Here is a 14,789-nt window from a genome sequence, read left to right on the forward strand (position 1 = left end):
ACAAGAAGCAAGTCTTCAGAAATACAGTTGAAAGGACAACTCTTTGCATAAACCTAGCCTTAGGAGGAAGATGAAGTGGGAGAGAAGAGGGAGAGGTATGGGCTTCCTTAGCAGTACAAAGAACCTCCACAACTCTGGTCTAAAAAATTAAAAGAAACCAAGCCGAGAGAGGTCAAGTGACTCAAACCCCAATCTCCCCTCTTCCACCAAAGGGCCCTCTCCTCTGACAGACTTCTTCGTCACACATACTTTTCCTCCAGATTTCTCATCACTTTCCCATAACCTCAGGCTGGGAAGCGTCAAAAGTTATTGACATCCAGGGCTTAGAAAACACCTATAAAATTCTTCTCATTTCATCCCAACACACCTTGGAGATTTAACTTGAGGTGAGGAGGATGAGGACTCCCAGATAATGAGACTCTAGATCAAGGTTGTCTAGTGAAATTTCTGTGATGATGAAAATGATCCCCCATTGGCACTGTCCGATAGAGTGGCCACGACGCCCATGTAGCTATTGCAGTGAGGAACTGAAGTTTTCATTTTATTTGCTTTTAATTAATTTTGATGAATTGGTCCACGTGACTGGTGGCTACCCCACTGGACAGTACAGCTGTAGATCTTGCCTTCCTAATCCATTCCAGTAGATCACCTTAACAAACAAAAATATATATTTTTTTATTCAAAAAGCTGTTTGACTAACAAATAGAGAATAGTAATATTACAGAGCACACAAAAATAGAAAACGCGGTCTCTGCTTTCCAGGAGTGTACGATCAAGTGGGCACGGATAAAGCAGGCAGACTCATAACTAGAACTGAGAACACAGGGAGAAGGGTCACTCTTTGATGGGGAGCTACAGGACTGGGTTAGTGGAGACTTACAACCAAAACAGGGCCTTAACAGGTCACACAGCAGGAGGAGGGGACACAGGCATTGAAAGAACATGGAGGCAAGAGCAAGGAACAGAGATGGGAGGTCATGAGGTATGCACAGGAAATGCCAGAAAGCTCTATCCACCTCAAGGAGTGGCTTTGTGTAAGCCAATCATTGGAGGGAACGTTAGAAAAATGTGTTAGGACCAGTTTCCAAACATAAAAATGAGAGACCCTAAGAAGGAACTATGGGAATAAAAAGGAGGGGACCAATTAAAGAAAGACTGCAGAGGAGGAAACCAGACTTTGGAATTAATTCTATCTTGGAGATGAGGGAGAAGAGAAGATTCCAACTTTTAAACCCAGGGCATGTGGAACGTTGCTGGCACCATTAATGGGGCAGATACGGGGACAGGGGGGAAACAGTGAACGCTCGAAGGCTGTTGAAGTTAATGAGATAGCCAGGTGGGTCAACACCTACTTTGAGAAGTGAAAGAAGACAGAAGAGAAGCGGGGCGACGGATGTGGGTCAAACCAGAGACCACAGACTGCGACCATGGAGTGGAGGGGTAGATACAGGAGGAGGAGGAAGCAGAGAGAACCAAGGATGCCTGTGATGGTGAATAGCCCCCTTGCAGGGATGGAGGAGACACAGAATCATTAGGAAAACCCAGAGAAGCAGTTCGCCTACAACAGGGATGGGAGGGGGACTTCTCACTGCATGTACTTTGCACCTCTTGGATAAGCATGCCTACCTTCCTAACTACTTAGGTGCTGAGCAAAGACGGAAAATAGGCCTTCGATCCCCATGCCCACAATAGTGCAGATTAAACCCTAATGACAATCTGATCTCATTATCTCAGGAGGAGGCCAGAGGGTGAAGTGAAGGGCCCCCCCAGGGGATGGTGAGCCATAGAGGTTTTGCCTCTGTCATGTGGAAAGGTAGCCCTAAACTAAAACATAATTTGGCCCCACCTATCAATGCTTAAAAGCAAGACCCATACTCGTATATGATCTAGATCAGTGGTTCCCAATCCTAGCAAATGGTCAGAATCACCTGAAGACGGCCAGCGAGGCCCACCCTCAGAGAGGAGGGTTGAACAGTCTGGGCAACCGACCTGGGCTCCCCAGGTGACTCTCATGATCAGCCCAAACTGAGGACCATCCATTGATTCCAAATATGTATAAGGCTTCTAATCCAGTTTTTAGAGTTCTCTTTAGTATTCCCCACTACCAGTGCCATCTTTTACACTCTTGTGCACATTGTGGTGGGCAAGCACTTTTTGTAACTTCAAGACGTCAAGCTATATCAAGCACAACCTAAAAGCAGGAGACTCACATTATCTCATTTAATCCTTAGAGAATCCTGGAGACATTCAGTTCCCTGCCCAAGATCCCACAATTAGCCACAGCCCAGAACAGACCCTACGGCCCACCCCTCTTTCTGATGCCTCTCCGCAGTCCCCAAGCCCAACAGTTCCCCAGATGTCCTGGGAAGCAACTGGAAGGAGCATGTCAGATTCCGTGAGATACAAGAAAGGAGTCAGTCATAGAACTTTAAGGAAAGCCCACAGTTTCTCCCTGGGACTACCTGCCTTTGTGGAGCTTCACCCAGTATTGGTCTTTAAAGGCAACTGGCCTTGGGGCACCTGGATGGCTCAGTCGGTTACGGTTAAGCGTCGCACTCTAGATTTCAGCTCAGGCCATGATCTCATGGTTCCTGAGTTCGAGCCCGCCTCAGGCTCTGCATTGACAGTGTGGAGCCTGCTTGGGATTCTCTCTCTCTCTCTCTCTCTCTCTCTCTCTCTCTCTCTCTCTCTCTCTCTCCCCCCTCTCTCTGCCCTTCCTGCATGCTCTCTCTCTCTCTCTCTCTCTCAAAATTAAAAAAACAAAAACAACTTTTAAAGGCAATTGGCCAGCACAAGGGCGCAAAGTGATTTCCTTTCCTTATTCTTGTTCAAATCTGCACCAGGGGGAAACAGGTGTTGCAAATACCTACCACTTCTCTGATGAAATAGCAACAACATCTCACTCGGAGGAACTCTGACACAGTAAAGGACTCCTCTTCCCCAACCTACCCCCTTCCAAAAGTCCAACAAAAGCAGCAAGATTCATCCCAACCTGGCGAGGGGCTTTCCATCTTTGACACTTTCTAGGCTGCAGGGAAGGGAGCACACACTGGGGCGGAGGGGGGGGGGGGGCGCTGCCGGGGTTTCGACCTCTGTGCAGCTCTGGGTGAAGGAACACATTTAAAGGCCCCAGGACAGCCACGTTCGCCCAGACTGAGTCAACGCGGCCGCCCTGAATGCTAGCCTAACTGCAGCCTAAAAAATGGTGACAAGCGGACAACTCCGCCGTGGTGCCGCTTCACCACTCGGCACAGGCTTACTCTCAGCCTAGCTCGCAGAGTCTGAAAATCCCGCTCCTGGGTCCTTGGCCAGGGCGCGGCCCCCTTACCCGCAGGTGCACAGGTCGCAGAGGCACTTCCTCTTCACCGGGGCCATCCCGACACCTAGATGTCCGCTCAGAGCATCCCCTGACGCCGCCGCCTCGTGGGCCCCAACCTCCTCTCTGGGGACACGCCCAGTCTCGAGGGCCTTGGCAAAAGTTCTGAATATTTACTCCAAAGCAAACTTAAGTGGCCTTTTGCAAAGTCGGGCCGTCTGTTCCCTTCCCGGAGCTGGCCTCACACAAGAGCAGAAGTGAGCGTGCCCTGCGCACCAGCCCAGGTGACCTCCCCCTGCGCGCGCAGCCCGGGCCTCTGCAGGCCCGACCCATGCACCTGGAGCAGCTGCCCGCGCCCAGGAAGCCGCGGGGCCTCTGTGACGTCCCCAGGGACAGGAGCTGAACCACAGGGTGGGAGTGATGTCACAAGGGCCGCTTGTGAGGTCAGGACGCGCCCAGAACCTCACCCGGCGGCCCAGGACAAATGTTCCCTATTGAACCGTAAAGAAACCGAAAGGCGAAGGTTGTGACGGCTTTGGAAAACTCGCAGGTGCGCAAGTCAGCAAAGGCCATGAGCATGTGTGCAAAAGGGCCGAAAAGGCCAGTCATCACATGCGGTGGCATTTTCCATCTCTAGGATCTGTGATGCCCCTTTAAAAAGGCATCCTTTGACCTCCCTTCGGCTGGCCTTAAATACCATTTCCGGGTCTTCTCATAGAAATCCATACCTTAGGCTCCACCCTCCCATCCACCTTGAACTCTTGAGAACAAAGCAGTTTCAGGGTGCCTAGGCCTTTCTTGCTCCGGTGGGTGCTTACTCGCTTTTCCAGGTGCCAGTAATGATGCCTGGGCAGTGGTCCTCATTTTAGAGCTCAGGTTTAGCCATGGGAAACACCCGGCTTCATAAAAGCCAGATTGCCAGCCCCCACCCCACCCTGGGAGTTTGATTCAGTAGGTCTGGGGTGAGTGGAGAATGTGTATGTCTGACAAGTTCCCGAGTGTTGCTGATGCTGCTGCACCAGGGACCACACTTTAAGAAGCACAGCTGCAGAGGTTCTTTTGGCCTCTGTCATCCTTCCCTGATCCTGATCCTGAGAACCACCACAGATCCTGCCCAGAAGCCACCTCCAGTCTGGGACTCTAGTTCCCTCGGGAAGCCAGGTGATTCTGATCATGAGGCAAGCTGAGTTGTTTGGAATCAGACATCATGACTTCCTGGTTGTGGGAAATAGGAGTTTCAGGTATGGACAGTCCTATGTTGGTTTTTTTCCATGCTCGCTAACCCTCCCCATTCATTTTAGTGAACGAGTCAGAGCACCTTCAACTGCAGGCCACTTAATATTCCAAGTTTTGGGGGTTTACTTTCTTCCATGTTAGGCTCCAGAACGGAGGGCAGCAAACTATTGCCTGCAAGCCAAATTCAGCTGGCCATCTGTTTTTACATGGCTAGTCTACTAAGAATGGTTTTTACTTTTTTTTTTTTAATGTTTTATTTATTTTTGAGAGCGAGCATGCATAAGTGGGGGAGGGGCAGAGAGAAAGGGGACAGAGGGTCTGAAGCGGGCTTCATGCTGACAGAGCGAGCCTGATGCGGGGCCCAAACTCATGGACGGTAAGATCATGACCTGAGCGAGTCAGGTGCTCAATCGACTGAGCCATCCAGGCACCCTAGGTTTTACATTTTTAAATGGTTGAAAAACGTAAGACTATTACATGACTCACCAAACATAAAATCCAAATTTTAGTGTCTCTAAATACAGTTTTGAGGGGCGCCTGGGTGGCTCAGTCGGTTGGGCATCCGACTTTGGCTCAGGTCATGATCTCGCAATCCATGAGTTCAAGCCCCGCATCGGGCTCTGGGCTGACAGCTCAGACCCTGGAGCCTGTCTCAGATTCTGTATCTCCCTCTGTCTCTGACCCTCCCCCCTTCATGCTCTGTCTCTCTCTGTCTCAAAAATAAATAAATGTTAAGAAAAAAAAAAAACATTAAAAATAAATAAATAAATAAATAAAGTTTTGAATTTTGTCAAAAAATTGGTAGAAATATTCCTGGTTTTGCTTGTTGGCCCACAAAAGAACTAAATACTTACCATCTGGCTTTTAACAGAGAAAGTTTACCAGTCCCGGATCTAGAAAGTCAAAAAGGTAGATCCAGAGGAGAGCAAAGCTTACCGATCTTTCTTAAGAACAGAAGAGTATGGGGATGCCTGGGTGGCTCAGTCAGTTAAGCATCTGACTTCGGCTCAGGGCATGATCTCACAGTTCGTGAGTTCGAGCCCCGCGTCGGGCTCTGTGCTGACAGCTCAGAGCCTGGAAGCCTGCTTCACATTCTGTGTCTCCCTCTCTCTCTGCCCCTTCCCTGCTCATGCTCTGTCTCTCTCTGTCTCAAAAATAAAAAACAGAAGAGTATGAAGCTGCTCCTTGCCTTCCTGTAGGAAAGATGGAAACCTTGGGGGTTCGGGAGACAAGACGGAGAGGTGGGAGCTATTGAAAGCCAAGGCAAAGCCTGCCTGCCATCCATTGACAGGGAACATCACATAATTTTTCCAGAAGAACTAAAATCCTGGACACCAGCCATGTCTTGACATCTGCCTAAACATGATCCATGAGTCTTCCAGAAGAAGGATGCCCCATTCATGCCCACAGACTTTAATGAGAACCACCTCCCATTCAAACTGCGTTTGTGGATAGATCTTGTCAACAACCTGTATGTAGTACGCCCAACCTCCCCCATCCCTGCCTTCAACAGAGTGGAGATCTTGAAAGATGAATGGGGTGTGGAGAAAATAACCTCAACACTGGTACTTCTGCAGAGCCCATGCTGGCCAGCACAACCTGCCCCCGCCCCGCTTTCTACACTCACTGCCCACATTTTGTTAGTTCCAGCCAACTCTACCCTGCCCCATCTAAACACCTCCATAACCCTGTGCCAAATGTCCTTGCCTGCAAAGAATTTACTGTCACTTGCTATATGCTAAACACCTGTGCATGCTTTCCCACAGGTTCTCTCATCTATCTCTTAAAACTGACAAAATCTGGGGCACCGGGGTGGTTCAACTGGTTGAGTGTCCAACTCTTGATTTCAGCTCAGGTCACAATCCCAGGGTCATGGCATCAATCCCCACGTCAAGCTCTGTGCTGAGCATGCAGCCTGCTTGAGATTCTCTCTCCCTCTCCCTCTACCCCTCCCCCACTCATGCACGTGCGCTCTCTCAAAAAATTTTTTAACTTAAAAAATCTATCATATTACAAATCAAAACACTGAAGCTAGGAGTCAAACTCAAGATTACACAGCTGATAAGTCCTGAAATTGGGATTCAGGCTCACCTAGGTCTTTCTTTTTAAACTTTTCCACTTAAGAAAAGGACAAAGTAAAAGAATGAATGGGGGAATTTGGAGAACATAAAGATCACTGCAAACAGTGTTTTCTCTTAATATTGTCCATTTGCTTCTTAATAGGACCATCTTTATTTAATATTTCCCCAAAATCTTTTTGTAAAATTGACACTACTCTGTGAGGCTACAGAATTTTTATTCCTTAGCCTTGTAACTAACTCACCCAACCCCCAGCTTCTTGCTGTACATTATCTGAAAATCTCTTTGTAGAACATTGTTTAAAAAATCTATAGTTATTGCTTTGAGTGCAAAGCACTTTAGGAAAACACTGTCTTCTCAGCACCCTAAATAATTAGGATTGCTAAATTTCACTGGCACCAACAGAAGACATAAATAAGACCATCATAAGACACAAATTAAGCACCTAACATTAACCATTCAGTCACTCCACATTGCCATTGACAGGAAACATCACAAACACTTAGTGGTCCCCTAGCTCTTTCAAACCAAGCATTGTGCTGAATAATGGAGACACAGACAGTGTCCTCATGGCCCTTAATCTAGACAGAGAAATGGGCAACCAAAATATTGCCCAAGTATATCACTATAAACTATTAAAGGGTGAAGAAGCAAAAATAGAAGGGTCTGGTGATTTCTGTCAGATATTTGAGGAAGAAATAATAGCAATTCTATACCTACTCTTAAAAAATAGAGAAAGTGGGGCGCCTGGGTGGCTCAGTCAGTTAAGTGTCTCACTCTTGGTTTCAGCTCAGGTCATGATCTCCCAGTTCACGGATTCAAGCCTCGCGTCAGGCTCTGTGCTGACAGTGCGGAGCCTGCTTGGGATTCGCCCTCTCCTCTCTCTGCCCCTCCCCACTTGCATCTCTCTCTCACTCTCAAAATAAATAAAAATAAATGTTTTTAAAACATAGAGAAAAGAACGCTTCCAGAAGCCAGTATGACTCTGATTCTAGAGTCAGATAAAATTGTCACGCAAAAATGACAGGCCAATATCTCTCATTAATATGAATGTAAAAATCCTTTTAAAACATTAGCAACCAGAAACCAGCAACGTATAAAAAGGATGACATAATATGACCAAGAGGAATTTAGCCCAGGAATACAAGGTTGTTTTAATAGGGGAAAATCGATGTCATGCACCACTTCAGTTGAATAAAGGAGAAAAACTACCTGATCTCAATAAATTCAGAAAAGTCATTTTGTAAAATCAACACTCAGTTGTGACAAAAAATCCTCAATAACTTAGGAAAAGAAGCGAATTTCCTTGACCTAATAAAAGGTATTTACAAAAAAGCTACAACTATCATCATACATGGTGGTAAGACTGAATTCTTCCCCTATGATGTGGGGAACAAGACAAGATGTCTGTTTTCACTGCTTCTATTCAACATCCTACTGGAAGTTCCCCTCAGTGGAATAAAAAGAAACTAAATGCATCAAAATTAAAAAGGAAAAAATAAAACTGTCTTTAGTTCAGATGCCATGATCCAATATGTAGAAAGTTTTAAAAAATCCTATAAAAAAAAAAACTACTAGAAATAAGAAGCAAAGCTTCAGGAGACAAGATCAATTACAAAAAAAATGACTTTCTAGATCTTCACTATTCAGTTAAATTAACGATCTGATCCACAATAGCACCAAAATCAATAAAACAGCTAGGAATAAATATAACCCTAAAAGTGCAAAACTCTTACAGTAAAAACTACAAAACACTGCTGAAAGAAATTAAAGATCTAAATGAATGGTGAGATTTATGATGTGAATGGGTTAGAACATTCAATATTATTAAGCAGGCAATCATCTCCAAGTTGAGTTACAAATTCAATGCAATCTCTGTCAAAACTCCAGCAAACTTTTTTAAAAAAATTTCTTTAATGTTTATTTATTTTTGAGACAGAGAGAGACAGAGCATGAACGGGGGAGGGCCAGAAAGAGAGGAGACACAGAATCCAAAGCAGGCTCCAGGCTTCAAGCTGTCAGCACAGAGCCCAACGTGGGGCTGGAACTCACAGACCGTGAGATCATGACCTGAGCCGAAGTCAGACGCCCAACCGACTGAACCACCCAGGTGCCCCCAGCAAACTTTTTTCATAGAAATTGGCATGCTATAGGGGCACCTGTACCCCAATGTTTATAGCGGCACTCTCAACAATAGCCAAATTATGGAAAGAGCCTAAATGTCCATCAACTGATGAATGGATAAAGAAATTGTGGTTTATATACACAATGGAATACTACGTGGCAATGAGAAAAAATGAAATATGGCCTTTTGTAGCAACATGGATGGAACTGGAGAGTGTGATGCTAAGTGAAATAAGCCATACAGAGAAAGACAGATACCATATGGTTTCACTCTTATGTGGATCCTGAGAAACATAACAGAAACCCATGGGGGAGGGGAAGGAAAAAAAAAAAAAAAAAAGAGGTTAGAGTGGGAGAGAGCCAAAGCATTAGAGACTGTTAAAAACTGAGAACAAACTGAGGGTTGATGGGGGGTGGGAGGGAGGGCAGGGTGGGTGATGGGTATTGAGGAGGGCACCTTTTGGGATGAGCACTGGGTGTTGTATGGAAACCAATTTGACAGTAAATTTCATATATTAAAAAATAAAAAAAAATAAAAAAAATAATAAAAAAAAGAAATTGGCATGCTGATCCTAAAACTTTGTATAGAGGGCAAAGGACTGAGAATAGCCAGACAATTCTTCAAAAGAACAACAAAGAGGACTTAAACTACCCAATTTCAAAACTTATCAAAACTATACCTAAAGTAATCAAGACAGTGTGATATTGGCTGAAGATGAACGTACAGATCAAGGAACAGAACGGAGAGTCCATAACTAAACTTTTGTATTGATGACCAATTGATTTCCAAAAAAAAGTGGCCAGGCACTTCAATGCAGAAAGGATGGTCTTTTCAACAAATGATGCTGGGATGATTGGACACCCATATTTGGAGTGGGGTATAACTTACACCGTGACATAGTTCATACAAAAATTAACTCAAAGTGCACCATAGACTTAAATGTAAAACCTAAAACTATAAAGCTTCTAAAAGAAAGCAGGTAAGCCAATCTTTGTGACCTTCAGTTAGACAAAAATATCTTAGATATACACCAAAATCATGATCCATAAAATAATCCATAAAAAATGAGCAGACTTCATCAAAATCATTTACGCTTCAAAAGACACTGTTAAGAAAACAAAAAAGACAAATACAGATTGGGAGAAATACTTGCATATCATTTATCTGATAAAGGACTTGTATCCAGAATATACAAAGAACTCTTACAACTCATAATAACACACCCCAATTTTTAAAAAAAAACCAAATGATTGCAAGAGATAGATCACCAAAGAAAATATACAAATGCCTAATAAGTGTATGATGAAAAGATGCTCGTGCAGAAAGGAGTCAACGCAGCAAGCCTAGAACTGTTATCCTTGGAAAGTCCTGGTTGTGACGATTACCACTGGCTAAGAACCTGGAATTCAGGAACGTTCTGAACATTCCCTGATAACAATGGCTTGCTGTGCTGAAACAATGTGGTTCATGCTGAACACCTGCTTTTTCTTCTGGGAACGTGGAATTTTGGTACATGTGAAGTAGACGGTACCCGTAGGGTAAGCCCCCTTAAGCCCTCGGCCCTGAGTCCCTAATGAGATTTCCTGGCAGACAGCATTTCAGTCTGTTGTCACAGCTCATGGGGGAATGAAGTACGTCCTGGGTGACTTCACTGACAGGGGACTTTTGGAAACCTGTACCCGGCTTCCTCCAGATTGCACCCCTTGCTCCTTTGACATTTGATGACTTTGCTATGAGTCCTTTCACTGTGATAAATCGTAGCCATGAGTGCCACTTCAAGCTCAGTTCTGTGAGTGCTCCTAGCAAATTACGGAACCTGGAAGCAGCGGTCAAGACCCCGAACACAAGCCACGTCGTCAATAATCACTAGGGATATGCAAATTATAACCGGAAGGAGATTCCACTTCCCAGCCATTACAATGGCTATAATTCAACATTGTTGCTGAGGATATGGAAAAAGTGGAGTCGTCATATATTGCTGGTAGGAGTGTAAAACAGTACAGCTACTTGAGATGAGAAAATTTTGGCAGTTTCTTAAAAAGTTAAACAGGCACTTATCACAGGATCGGCAGTTTCACTCTTAAAGTACCGTTTGAAAAAGAAAACCACAGGCCCAACATGGTGTCACTTAAACCAAGTCCCCAAACTGGGGCTTAATACCCAATCTAATTGCAGGTTCCACCTCCCCCAGAAATATGGCCTTAACTGGTCAGTGAGGAAAACTTTTCTTTCCATCAGCGCCAATAAGTCTATCACCTTGGTCCTCTCCATCCCTCAAAGAAAGATGAGGTGATCTACATGATAAGACGCCTTGCTTCCTGCTCCACGCCCCCCAAACAGCCTCAGCTGAGGCAATTCTTTTCTTTTACTAAACACCATTTTTGCCCCTACCCTCCATCTGTAAGAACCTTCCAACTCCCAGAGCGCCTCTCCGCTTGCTAGATGGGGTGCTGCTCAATTCATGAATTGTTTAATAAAGCCAATTAGATCTTTACATGTGCTTGGTTACGTTTTGCTGTTTGACAGATGTGGTGGCAGCAGGCGGGTCTGAAGCGAAGTTCCCGAAGCATTCAGGGACAACGAGAAACACAGGCGTGATACCTGCAACCCTTTACGTTCACTTTCTCAGGTTTCTAAGGGCTGTGGGTGAGCTGCTTGAGATCTGAGCTCTGCTGCTTTGGAGTCTAATCGGCCTTCGGGTCAGCTTGAGCCCGCAGACAGTTGACAGGTGGTTCTGCCCAGAGCCACCTAAGCTGATCCCTTTGTCTGGAGCCCAGTTGTGCTGGCAGTTGTGCCTGGAACCCCAGTGAGGTGGCGGAGAGGTCCCCCCTGAGCCAGCCCCTGGCCCTCAGGCCACAATTCCCCAGGTTGAGAGCCTCAGCAAGGTTCTATGGGACTTGGTGATGGTGTGCACAAGGCCTTCTTATGACCAGGACATATTACTGCTAATATATTAAGGCACATGTTTGTCCCGTCTTGTGTAAATAAAGGCTACCGCTAGCAGGATCATGAAGGCCCCAAAGCTGCAAAGCCGATGGGCACCAGTCAAGCATTTAGAGGTTGTTAGAGAGCTCCCAACCTCAAGAAGACTCCTGTGATAGGCTAAGTTGGTCAGGGACGGGTTAAAGTGACACTAAGTCACCCACCAAGCTTAAGAAAACTTCCGTGCAACAAGGTACACTGTTACAAAACATGCAAAATCCCCAACCCTGCAGCACATACCCTTTTAGGTATTAGTTTGGCTCCGAGGAACCCAAAGCCTTAGCTGATGGGATCTTTAAGTCCTAAAAGGTCAAGTGTGCTACTTTCCAGCACACCTGCTTGTTTTATGTCTAGGAACAACAGCCCAAGGAGCTGCAGACATCTAGCAAGATAAGAATTTTTTTCACTAAAAATAACCTAGAAGTACAGTGGCCATCCACTATGGGGGAAGTTCCAATTAGACAAGATTGTTCATTTAAGAAGTGCACTTGAAGTTTCCCAAATTAAATAATAGAATGGGATGCCTGGTTTAACTGGTAACAGACGCTTCCAAAAGGCTTTAAGATTCCAAAATCATCTCATTGAAAGAGTCATCACAAAAGGCTAATAAAAAAATTAAATTAAAACCACAAGAGCTATCTAAGACAAAAGATAATAAGACTGGCTTAACTCCCACCAGCTCGCCTCTGTCTGAGGCTGGCCTCCAGGCATTCTTCTTGTCAATTCAGAACTTTAGAGGTCACCCCCCCCCCAACCCCCGGTAGGCCTGTCTGGACCAACAAAGGAACACACAGGCCTAGACTCAAGGAGTAGGAGTGCTTGCTTATCATTCAAAGGAAAGGAACCTGTAAGATGAGTAACCAGCACTGGCCTAGAGACATAATCACCAAATGTACCTAATGAAATCTCTAACATAAAAAATAAAGATTTTTTTTTTTTTTTAGATTCCAAGTCTCTTAAGTTGGAAAAGACCTCTGGGGGACTGAGCACCTGCTCACAGGACTTCACGGGCTTCCAATCAACAGTCTCCACCTTCACAGGAGACCCCAATTTTGCCTTTAAAAATACTCACTTTGCAAACCATCAGAGAGTTCGAGACTTTAGGGCTTTAGTTCCTGGTCCTCCTGGGTGGTGCCACAGCAATAAATAGCCTGTCATTTTCCACTGCAAAAGCTCAGTGGCTTTTTATTGGCTTGCTGCACAGCCAGTGAACCAACTCATTTGGCTCAGTTACATATTCTTCTTTACCTGAGTACTCAGTCTCCCAATATTCTGTCTGAGCAGCCTTTCCACTCTGAAAAGATAAACCTTTCAAATAAAACTGCCTGAGGTTGCAGGTGATCTTCCTCGGGTATCTTTCATTCCTTGGTCAAAGACTAAGTAAACAATTTCTTTTTTTTTTTTTTTTTAAGTTTAGTTTTGAGAGAGAGAGAGGGAGAGAGAGTGTGTGTGTGTGTGTGTGTGTGAGCAGGGTGGGGGAGGGACAGAGAGAGAGAGGGAGACAGAGAATCTGAAGCAGGCTCCAGGCTCCGTGCTGTCAGCATGGAGCCTGATGCAGGGCTCGAACTCATGAACCTCGAGATCACGACCTGAGCCTAGTCAGATTCTTAACCGACTGAGCCACCCAGGCGCCCCTAAGTAAACCATTTCTTAAACCTAGTGAGAATCCTCAAAAGATTTTTTTTTTTAAATAGATTACCTCCTGAGCCCAGTTGAGTTGAGTTGGGTTATACTCGTATGACCACTCCCATAAATATCCACGTTTTATGCTCAAACCTATCATCAACAGCTTAAAGAAGGCTTCCTAGATCCTAATTCACAGGAACCTACTGATCACAGTCTAGAGCCTTGTGACTTTGTATTTAAAATGTCATCAGAGGGGCACCTGGGTGGTTCAGTCGGTTAAGCGTCCGACTTCGGCTCGGGTCATGATCTCGCAGTCTGTGAGTTCGAGCCCCGCGTGGGCTCTGTGCTGAAGGCTCAGAGACTGAAGGCTGCTTTGGATTCTATGTCTCCCTCTCTCTCTCAGGCTCTCCCCTGCTCTCTCTCTCTCAAATAAATTAAAAATCAAGTAAAATAAAACAATAAAATAAAATAAAATAAAATAAAATAAAATAAAATAAAATAGTCATCAGAGAATGACAGCCCTCATGCCATTGAAAACGTCCTTACAAAGTGCTCCTGACCACAGACACTGCTGGAAAACTAAAAGATGCTAGAGACAACAACCAAACCCAAGGGGTTCGCTGCTGGGCATGCATCAAATTGACCACAACCCAAGGACGTATTGAAAGCAAGGAACTTTATATTCCTTGTTACAAGTAACCCTAGGGAGAGAGCTCTCAAAGCACTGGCTTCTTGAGGGGTTAGTACAGGAAGCTTTTCTTCGGTGTGTGAGGGGCGGGGGCAGGGAGCTTGAGTAAGCATTTTGGTTCAATCATGTCAACATGCTAGTGCGTACGTCTGTAGCGGCCAAGGGCAGGCTGCTCCAAGATGGGCCACGTTGGCACCAAGACTGATTTAAAACAGCCTCATCTGAATTATTTTCTTTTGCTAATCATTTTCTTGCCCCCACCTTCCATCTGTAAAAACCTTCCATTTTGGACAACTCTTCAGAGTACCTCTCTAACTTGCTAGATGGGATGCTGCCTAATTTGAATTATTTAATACAGCCAGTTAGAGAGCGCATGGGAGGCTCAGTCCGTTAAGCATTGGACTCTTGATTTCAACTCAGGTCATGATCTCACTGTTCGGTTTGTGAAATGGAGCCCCGCTTCAGGCTCTGCACTGACAGCGGGGAGCCTGCTTGGAATTCCCCCTCCTTTTCCCTCTGTCCCTCCCCTGCTTGCACTCTCTCTCAAAATTAATTAATTAATTACAATAAATAAATAAAATAAAAATAAAAAATAAAGCCAGTTAGATCTTCAAATTACCTTGGTTGAATTTTGTTATTTAACAGTATTTACTCAAGAGAAATGAAAACATATGATCACACAAAAACTTGGATATGAATGATCATGTAGCAGTTTTCATAATGGTAAAAACTGGAAA

General features: G+C 45.0%; 1 protein-coding gene and 1 long non-coding RNA gene across 2 annotated transcripts in view; one reads left to right on the top strand and one right to left on the bottom strand.

Moving 5' to 3' along the window:
* The window catches only part of SAXO1 (stabilizer of axonemal microtubules 1), a 94,602-nt gene extending 90,909 nt beyond the window's left edge, over nucleotides 1–3,693 (bottom strand). The window contains 1 exon segment of the mRNA XM_007098527.3: nucleotides 3,329–3,693. Within this exon segment, the coding sequence (XP_007098589.2) occupies nucleotides 3,329–3,375 (47 nt within the window). The 5' untranslated portion in view covers nucleotides 3,376–3,693.
* A 91-nt stretch (nucleotides 3,694–3,784) lies between these two features.
* LOC122233185 lies at nucleotides 3,785–5,991 on the top strand. Its single transcript, XR_006210680.1, has 2 exons — nucleotides 3,785–3,866; nucleotides 5,752–5,991. It is a non-coding gene; the product is annotated as an uncharacterized LOC122233185 (long non-coding RNA).
* The last annotated feature ends 8,798 nt before the right edge of the window (nucleotides 5,992–14,789 follow it).

Source organism: Panthera tigris, chromosome D4 (genome assembly GCF_018350195.1).
Source record: "Panthera tigris isolate Pti1 chromosome D4, P.tigris_Pti1_mat1.1, whole genome shotgun sequence".
In the NCBI taxonomy this organism is placed as follows: Eukaryota; Metazoa; Chordata; class Mammalia; order Carnivora; family Felidae; genus Panthera; species Panthera tigris.